Source organism: Clupea harengus, chromosome 15, assembly GCF_900700415.2.
Source record: "Clupea harengus chromosome 15, Ch_v2.0.2, whole genome shotgun sequence".
Lineage (NCBI taxonomy): Eukaryota > Metazoa > Chordata > Actinopteri > Clupeiformes > Clupeidae > Clupea > Clupea harengus.
In genome coordinates this window covers 28,375,897-28,385,896 of record NC_045166.1, presented here as the reverse complement: position 1 = coordinate 28,385,896, position 10,000 = coordinate 28,375,897, and the positions used below count along the sequence as shown (strand labels likewise).

The 10,000-nt window shown below is 52.3% G+C and overlaps 1 protein-coding gene across 1 annotated transcript in view; it reads right to left on the bottom strand.

Moving 5' to 3' along the window:
• Nucleotides 1-3,200: 3,200 nt before the first annotated feature.
• Nucleotides 3,201-10,000, bottom strand: part of LOC116223714 (nesprin-1-like) — a 21,475-nt gene continuing 14,675 nt past the window's right edge. Inside the window, exons 16-19 of the mRNA XM_031581284.1 lie at nt 7,114-7,290; nt 5,892-6,172; nt 3,350-4,985; nt 3,201-3,281 (exon numbers count right to left, since the gene is read on the bottom strand). Coding sequence (XP_031437144.1) covers nt 3,201-3,281; nt 3,350-4,985; nt 5,892-6,172; nt 7,114-7,290 — 2,175 coding nt within the window. The remainder of the gene's footprint in view (nt 3,282-3,349; nt 4,986-5,891; nt 6,173-7,113; nt 7,291-10,000) is intronic.

The window sequence follows — 10,000 nt, the reverse complement described above, 5'->3', positions numbered from 1 at the left end:
TGTGTTTCTTGTGTGTTTGGGGTGTGTGAGCGTATGTTTCTTGTGTGTTTGGGGTGTGTGTGTGTGTGTGTGTGTGTGTGAGCGTGTGTTTCTTGTGTGTTTGGGGCTTGTGTTTCTAATTCCACCTTGTGCTTGTGTGTGTGTGTGTGTGTGTGTGTGTGTGTGTGTGTGTGTGTGTGTGTGTGTGTGTGTGAGCGTGTGTTTCTTGTGTGTTTGGGGCTTGTGTTTCTAATTCCACCTTGTGCTTGTGTGTGTGTGTTTCTGAGTTTCTTGTGTGTTTGGGGCTTGTGGGTATAAGTGACTGGTGGCAATAATGACAGATGTGTTTGTGTGTGTGTAAGAGCATGTGTGTGTGTTTGTGAGAGCGTGTGTGTGTGTTTGTGAGAGCGTGTGTGTGTGTGTGTTTATGAGAGAGTGTGTATGTGTTTGTGAGAGAGTGTGTGTGGGTTTGTGAGAGAGTGTGTGTGTGTTTGTGAGAGCGTGTGTGTGTGTGTGTGTGTGTGTGTGTGTGAGTGTGTGTGTGTGTGTGTGTGAGTGTGTGTGTGTGTGTTTGTGATGCCACCTTGTGCTTCTCTAGTTTGCTCTGAGCCTCCTGCAAGGATGAGGCTTTAGCTGTGGTGATGTCACTGGTGATGTCACTGGTGATGTCACTCAGGCTCCTCTCTGCTTCATCCATCCTGGCGACAGCCTCTCTTCTCATCGCCTCATAGACGCCCCATGCAGCCGCACATCTGTAAATAACAACACATCTGTCAATAACAACAGCCTCTCTTCTCATCGCCTCATAGACGCCCCATGCAGCAGCACATCTGTAAATAACAACAGCACATCTGTAAATAACAACAGTCCGTGAAGAACAACAGTCTCTCTTCTCCGACAGTGGTACAGGAGGTAGAGAAGTCGTTTTGTAAGCAGAAGGTTGCTAGTTCGATTCCCTGTCGAAGCGTCCTTGAGCAAGACACTGAACCCCTAACTGCTCCTGATGTGTGTGTGTGTGTGTGTGTGGAGGTGTGTAAGCGTCCTTGAGCAAGACACTGAACCCCTAATTGCTCCTGATGTGCAGTGTGCCATCAGTGGAAATATAAAATGTGTATACATTGTAAGTCGCTTTGGATAAAAGCATCTGCTAAATGACTAAATGTAAAATGTACCTCTGTACGGTTTAACTCTATTATCCTATGAGAGGCTGTTGGGTTTAACTCTATTACCCTATGAGATGCCTGTACCTCTGTAGGGTTTAACTCTATTACCCTATGAGATGCCTGTACCTCTGTAGGGTTTAACTCTATTACCCTATGAGATGCCTGTACCTCTGTAGGGTTTAACTCTATTACCCTATGAGATGCCTGTACCTCTGTAGGGTTTAACTCTATTACCCTATGAGATGCCTGTACCTCTGGGGTTTAATTATATTACCCTATGAGATGCCTGTACCTCTGGGGTTTAACTCTACCCTATCAGATGCCTGTACCTCTGTAGGGTTTAATTCTATTACCCTATGTGAGGTCTGTACCTCTGTTGGGTTTAACTCTACCCTATGAGATAGATGCCCGTACCTCTGTAGGGTTTCCTGACGCCTCCTCAGCTGCTCCTTGACCTTTGACCCCTGATGACACACACTCTGCACACTGCTTGTCAGGTTCAGTGCCAGAGCAGATCCCACCACCAGCCCCTCCAGCCGAGGATGCAGCAGGTCATTGAGACTCAGCTCCAGGTCCTTCAGCGTCTCCTCCAGGCTGCCCCTAAGGGCCTCCTCCTCCTCCTCCTCCTGGACGTGGACATCACCCAGGTCACTGAGACTCAGCTCCAGGTCCTCGGGGTCTACTTCCTGCTTGGCGTGGACATCACCCAGGTCATTGAGACTCAGCTCCAGGTCCTCGGGGTCTACTTCCTGCTTGGCCTCCTGTTGTTCCAAGAATGCAGTGGCCCTCTTCAGCCACCGGTGGGCAGATGCCGAGGCTGCGGAGTGCCGCTGGATCAGTGGCAGCACCTGTGTGAGGGCACACTGCAGAGGAAGAAGAAGATTAAAGAGGAAGAAGATGAAAGAGGATGAAGATTAAAGAGGAAGAAGATTAAAGAGGGTAGATTAAAGAGGGTAGACTGCAGAAGAAGAAGATTAAAGAGGAAGAAGATTAAAGAGGAAGAAGATTAAAGAGACATAGGGCAGATTAAGTCAGCCTCAGCATAGTTAGGCAAATGCCTTCAGGATTGGTCAGCTCTCTCAGGGACATGCACTGATTGGTCAGCACTGATTGGTCAGGTCTTTCAGGGACATGCACTGATTGGTCAGCTCTCTCAGGGACCTGCACTGATTGGTCAGCTCTGTCAGGGACAGGCACTGATTGGTCAGCTCTCTCAGGGACATGCACTGATTGGTTTATCTAATTAAAGGTACAGTAGAAGTGTTGTATCACACAGCAACAGTATTGTTCATTACCTCAAACAGACACACACACACACACACATGCACACACACACACACACACACACACACACACAGACACACACACACACACACACACAGAAACACACACATGCAGACACACACACACACATGCACACACACACACACACACACACGCACACACACACACACACACACACATGCACACACACACACACATGCACACACGCACACACACACACACACACACACACACACACACACACACACACACACACACACATGCACACACACCCAGTACAAACGGAGATAGTGTTAATGAAGCAAGCCTCTAAGACAGGAGGTCCAGTAACAATGGAAGACAATGACACTAAATTTAAACCATAATCTGCTCGAAATGAAATAATGTTTCACCTGTTTGGTAGAAAGTGCTCGAAGGACATCGCTCTCCAGCTGTTTAACATCTCCCAACAGAGCGTCGTCATGGTTACGGCTCTTTTGTCCTTCCTTGTCAGCCAAAGCTCCGACGATCCGGCCCTTAGACCGGACCTCCTCCTGAAGCGACGAGATCTTCCTCAACTGATGTTCAACCTTTTCAACTGTCAGCTCGTCGTCCAAGCTCGAGGAGGAGCTAACGAGGTCATCTCTTAAGGTCTTTAACCAACCCGAGGTCTTTGTTATCTCTGTGCGTAAGTCACCCCTGTCGGTGATGACACAGACACAGGAAGTGATGCGCTCGTTCACCCTCTCCTTCAGGCTGAGCAGCTCCTCTTGCCAGGAAGTGACCTGCTGCTGCTCATCCTGGCGGGCGAAGAAGTCTGGGCCACTCTGCAGTCTCTGCAGATGACACTCGGCGGCCGCCAGAGACGGACCGAGGCTGTGGAGGATGCTCACGTCACCTGAGGTGTGGGCATGTGTGTCTAATTTACTCATGTGGTCCCTCACAGCCTTCAGCTCAGATTCCAGACCTGCGGCCAACATGTTGTGCTGTTCCGCAGATGTCAGCACTCGGTCAAGGTCTTTCAGTTTCACTTTCACTTTGTGCTTCAGCCCTGAGTGGAGTCTCAGCAGGCGATGCAGGGCCTCAGTCTTGCAGGGCTGGCCGCCGCCGGCACAGAGAAGGGCCTCGTTCCTCCTCCGCAGGTCCTTCAGAGAAGCGTCCTGAGTTCCGAGGCTCCTCTGGAGGTCTGTGAGGTGACTATGTAGTCTTGGAATGCTATCATCCATAGAACAGCTGGGACTCTGCTTCTCCAAGGCTTCAAACTGTTCTTGTAGTTCCCTCGTCGTCTCGTGCGCCGCCTCCATCAAGGAACCAAAGGTTCTCCGATCAGACACCGCCTGCTGGACGCTCTCGTGCCTCTGTGTGGCAGACACCAGGATGCTGTTGTACTGTTGAGGTAGGGCGTTGAGCTTCTCGTCGAGGTAGCAGTGATCCACTTCATTCAGTGTGGGGAGGATCTCCTGCCCGGCCCTCTGGACGATGAGCAAAAGGTTCTCGTACTCGGAGGCCTGCTCCAGGATGTCCTGGTACTGCGCTGCGATTAGCTGTAGCTCTGAGTCACTCACGCTCCAGTCGATTTGACCGAACATCAGGGCCTCTTTCCGCTTCAGCCAATCGCACATCTTGTCTAGGTCCACCTTGAAGTACTTCCTGGTTGCCAGCGCTTTCTCGAGGTCGAGCAGCTTCCGCGTGCCCCTGCGGAGGGCGCTGTCGAACGTGCCCTGCACCTCCTGCATCGCGCCCAGAGTCTCGTCTTTCTCCTGGTCTGTGCTGTCCTTCACCAGGTCTCGTGCCTGAGTCCAGAGGGAGGTCAGCTCCTCCTGGTAGGCCTTCAGGCTGCTGAGAGCGCCCCTGCAGCCGTCCACCTGCCTGGAGACGTCGTCCGGCAGCAGAGCGACGTGCTCCGCCTCCGCCTCCGCCAAAGCCTTGCCCTCCCGCTGGCGCACCCATGCCGCCGCCCTGCCCAGTGCCTGACGGAACTGCGTCCGCTCCGCGAGGGCCTCGGTCAGGTGCTTCCTCCGGCGCTGAGTCACCGTGACCCCCAGCGCCTCAACCTCAGCCTGGGCCTGCTGCGTGAGCGCCCGCAGCCTCCTCCTCTCGCTCAGGCCCAGGCGCGGGCACAGCTCGTCGGCATCGCCCACCGCCTGCGTCAGCAGCAGCTGCTTGGCCTCCATCTCTGCGCACGCGCTCAGGTGGTCGAACAGGAAGCTCTGGCCGATGATGTCAGACGGCGGGGGCGGGGGGGGGCTGGTCCTGAGGGCATCATCGGCCAATGACGGCTGCTTCTCCTCCTGGGCCCACTCCCGAGCCTCTCGCAGGCGGGCCTCCACGAGCTCCAGGTCCTTCAGGACCGAAGCGGAGTCACGGATCTTCTGCCGGATGAGGTTCTCCAGCCGGACCCAGCGGTGCTCCAGATGCGCCACGTGCTCCTTGACCAGGTCCCGGTCCTCAGGGCTGAGGCGGGGCAGGATGGCGAGCCTGCTCTCTCTCAGGTCCTCCAACAGGCCTTCCTGGTCCTGCAGGTCAGCGAACAGCTTCTTCAGGGCGCCCAGGTGCTCCGAGGTGCTCTCAGTGTCCGCCCTGCAGAGGGAGAAACAACCAGAACACCTGTCAACACACCTGTCAACACACCTGTCAACAAACCTGCACAAACCTGTCAACACACCTGTCAACACACCTGCACAAACCTGTCAACACACCTGTCAACACACCTGTAGAAACCTGTCAACACACCTGTCAACACACCTGCACAAACCTGTCAACACACCTGTCAACACACCTGCACAAACCTGTCAACACACCTGTCAACACACCTGCCCAAACCTGTCAACACACCTGCACAAACCTGTCAACACACCTGTCAACACACCTGTCAACACACCTGTCAACACACCTGCACAAACCTGTCAACACACCTGTCAACACACCTGTCAACACACCTGCACAAACCTGTCAACACACCTGCACAAACCTGTCAACACACCTGTCAACACACCTGTCAACACACCTGTACAAACCTGTCAACACACCTGCACAAACCTGTCAACACACCTGTCAACACACCTGTAGAAACCTGTCAACACACCTGTCAACACACCTGTCAATACACCTGTCAACACACCTGTAGAAACCTGTCAACACACCTGTCAACACACCTGTCAATACACCTGTCAACACACCTGTCAACACACCTGTCAACACACCTGCAGAAACCTGTCAATACACCTGTAGAAACCTGTCAACACACCTGTCAACACACCTGTCAACACACCTGTCAACACACCTGTAGAAACCTGTCAATACACCTGTCAACACACCTGTCAATACACCTGTCAACACACCTGTCAATACACCTGTCAACACACCTGTCAACACACCTGTCAACACACCTGCACATACCCTGGCGATAAACAACATGGGGATAGAAAAATGTTTTAGGGGCACTGTAGACGGTAATTTTTTGTGTGTATTCCTGTTCCACCCTACCTGGCCAGGTAGTCCCACTCTCTGGACACCTGCTGGAAGAGCCGGTCCAGTGCGTCCCCGCAGTGGTGGTACTCCGCCCCCCTCTCGAGGTCCTCCTGCCTCTGCCTGATGAGATCCCTGGCCAGCTGCCCCAGATCCAGCACCACCTGCCGCAGGTGCCTCACCACCACCTCCCCCCGCTCCAACCCCGGGGGGGCCTCCCGGATCCCCGCCATGCTGGCCAGGGCCTCCCCCAGCCGACTTAGCTCCGCCTGCTGCTGCTCCAGGTCCTGGATGAAGGCCTGTGGTTGGAGGAACAGAAGAGGAATTCTCCTCAGAGTCAGGGGTCAGGGGTCAGGGTCATCACCTTAGCTGCTAACCATTAGCTGCTAACCCTTAGCTGCTAACCCTTAGCTGTCTAGCCTAACCCTTAGCTGCTAACCCTTAGCTGTCTAGCCTAACCCTTAGCTGCTAACCCTTAGCTGCTAACCCTTAGCTGTCTAGCCTAACCCTTGGCTGCTAACCCTAAGCTGCTAACCCTTAGCTGCTAACCCTAAGCTGTCTAGCTCCATCTCTCCATCTGTCTGTCTCCTTACAAGAACCCTGGTTCTAGTCCAGATCTGGTGTACTACCCTCATAGCATGCCCACAGCAGGGGGTGGGACTGGGAGAGAGAGAGACGGGGGGTGGGATTCAAACTCATGACCCCTGACCCCTGCCGCTCGCGCCACAGCTCTCTCTTCTTCATGGTTTAAAAGTGTTGAGTCATATCACAGCTCCCTCTTCTTCATGGTTTAAAAGTGTTGAGTCATATCACAGCTGTGCTCTTTGTTTTAGTGAGTACTGAAGTGTTAAGTGTGTGTGTGTGTGTGTGTGTGTGTGGGTGACCCCATTGATCTCCACCTACCTGGATCTCAGTGGCGGTGTGTGTGTGTGTGTGTGTGTGTGTGCGTGCGTGCGTGCGTGCGTGCGTGCGTGCGTGCGTGTGTGTGTGTGTGTGTCTGTGTGTATGTGTGTCTGTGTGTATGTGTGTGTGTGTGTGTGTGTGTGTGTGAGTGTGTGTGTGTGTCGGTGTGTGTGTGTGTGTGTGTGTGCGCGTGCGCGCGCGCGTGTGTGTGTGTGTGTGTGTGTGTGTATGTGTGTGTGTGTGTGTGTGTGTGTGTGTGTGTGTGTGTGTGTGTGTGTGTGTGTGTGTGTATGTTTGTGTGTGTGTGTGTGTGTGACCCCATTGACCTCCACTCTACCTGGTTCTGGTCCAGCAGGTCCTGGGCTCCTCTGGGCTCCAGTTGGGCCGGCCTGCGGGAGAGGCTGTGAAGGCGGCGCTCCGTCTCCGACAGACGAGAGTTCAGCCGGTCCTGCTGCTCCCCCAGCTCCCTCCACTGGTCTGCTGCCCGCGTGGCGCCCCTCAGCCTCGCCTCCACCTGCAGGGGCGAAGCAGCGTCAGTGTGTGTGTGTGTGTGTGTGTGTGTGTGTGTGTGTGTGTGCCTCACCTCCACCTGCAGGGGCGAAGCAGCGTCAGTGTGTGTGTGTGTGTGTGTGTGTGTGTGTGTGCCTCACCTCCACCTGCAGGGGCGAAGCAGTGTCAGCAACTCAACCTCAGTATCCCAACAAAACCTCAGTATCCCATCTCATCCTCAGGATCTCAACACAACCTCACCATGTGTAAGAGAAAAACGAGTTTATTGTTGTCACCAATGTTTAGTCATCAACAAGCAGTCAGTTGAAGTTCAATGTCAAGCAATTTAGATCAGAACAGTAAACAGAGTATTAAGTAATTTCACCATGCTAAGGAAAGAGGCCTATACCCTGAGGTGTCGCCGCTGGTGTGACATTGACAGGGCCAGCACGAGCCAGCAGTGACAGTGGTCGTAAACTACAATCACTTAGGGCAGAAAGATCACCACGGGACATGAACGAGATAAGATTAATAGCTGAACCGTGAGAATTGGACTTTTCACACTGAGACCTCATTGTTAAGGAGTTAGTTAGAAACAGCTCCTCAGGGGATTCATGCTTAAGCAACATTGTGGCAACTAAGGGTTAAAAGACTGAACTGTGTATGATGATATCAGAATGCATTCTCCAGTTGTGGGTGACGGAGCTCTTGTGTGAACTCACCTAAGACTGATCTTGTACTCTTTTAAAACTCAGTAAACTCAACTCAAACTTATTGCTCTGTGTGGCGGTCCTTACTTTGATTCTCTGCAACGAACACGTAGATAAAAGTTTAATTTAACACATGGCAACCTCAGCATCTCATCACAACACAACGTCAGCATCACAACACAACCTCAGCATGTCAACACAACCTCAGCATGTCAACACAACCTCAGCATCCCAACACACACACACACACACACACACACACACACACACACACACACACACCTCAGCATCTCATGTCAACACAACCTCAGCATCACAACACAACCTCAGCATCAGCATCTCAACACAACCTCAACATCTCAACACACACACACACACACACACACACACACACACCTCAACATCTCAACACAACCTCAGCATCTCAACACAACCTCAACATCTCAACACACACACACACACTCACACACTCACACACACACACACACACACACACCTCAGCATCACAACACAACCTCAGCATGTCAACACAACCTCAGCATGTCAACACAACCTCAGCATCCCAACACACACACACACACACACACACACACACACACACACCTCAGCATCTCAACACAACCTCAGCATGTCAACACAACCTCAGCATCCCAACACACACACACACACACACACACACACACACCTCAACATCTCAACACAACCTCAGCATCTCAACACAACCTCAACATCTCAACACACACACACACACACACACACACACACACCTCAGCATCTCAACACAACCTCAGCATCTCAACACAACCTCAAAATCTCAACACACACACACACACTCACACACACACACACACACACACACACACCTCAGCATCACAACACAACCTCAGCATGTCAACACAACCTCAGCATCCCAACACACACACACACACACACACACACACCTCAGCATCTCAACACAACCTCAGCATGTCAACACAACCTCAGCATCCCAACACACACACACACACACACACACACACACACACACACACACACACCTCAGCATCTCAACACAACAACAACACAACCTCAGGATCACAACACAACCTCAGCATGTCAACACAACAACAACACAACCTCAGCATCTCAACATAACCTCAGCATCACAACACAACCACACACACAACACACACACACACACACACACACACACACACACACACCTCAGCATCTCATCACAACCTCATCTAAACATCTCAACACAACCTCAGCATCTCAACACAACCTCAGCATCACACACACACACACACACACACACACACACACACACACACACACACACAACCTCAGCATCACAACCTCAGCATCTCAACACATCCTCAGCATCACAACACACACACACACCTCAGCATCTCAACACAACCTCAGCATCTCAACACACACACACACACACACACACAACCTCACCATCTCAACACAACCTCAGCATCTCAACACAACCTCAGCATCTCAACACAACCTCAGCACACACACACACACACACACACACACACACACACAGACACACACACACACACACACACACACACACACACCTCAGCATGTCAACACAACCTCAGCATCGTCAACACAACCTCATCATGTCAACAACAACATGTCAACACAACCTCAGCACACACACACACACACACACACACACACACATTGATGACCAACTGACTTTCACGGACCACATTGCCTCTGTCTCTAGGTCCTGCCGCTTTGCACTATACAACATCCGCAAAATCAGGCCGTACCTAACCCAGTATGCCACCCAGCTGCTGGTGCAAACCTTGGTGAATTCCCGCCTTGATTACTGCAACGCCCTCCTAACGGGCCTGCCGGCTTGCGTGGTGAAACCACTACAAATGATCCAGAACGCGGCGGCGCGTCTGGTGTTCAACCAACCGAAGAGGGCACACGTCACCCCGCTTCTTATTGACCTCCACTGGCTGCCTGTAGCTGCTCGCATTAAGTTCAAGTCACTTATGCTTGCCTACAGAGTGC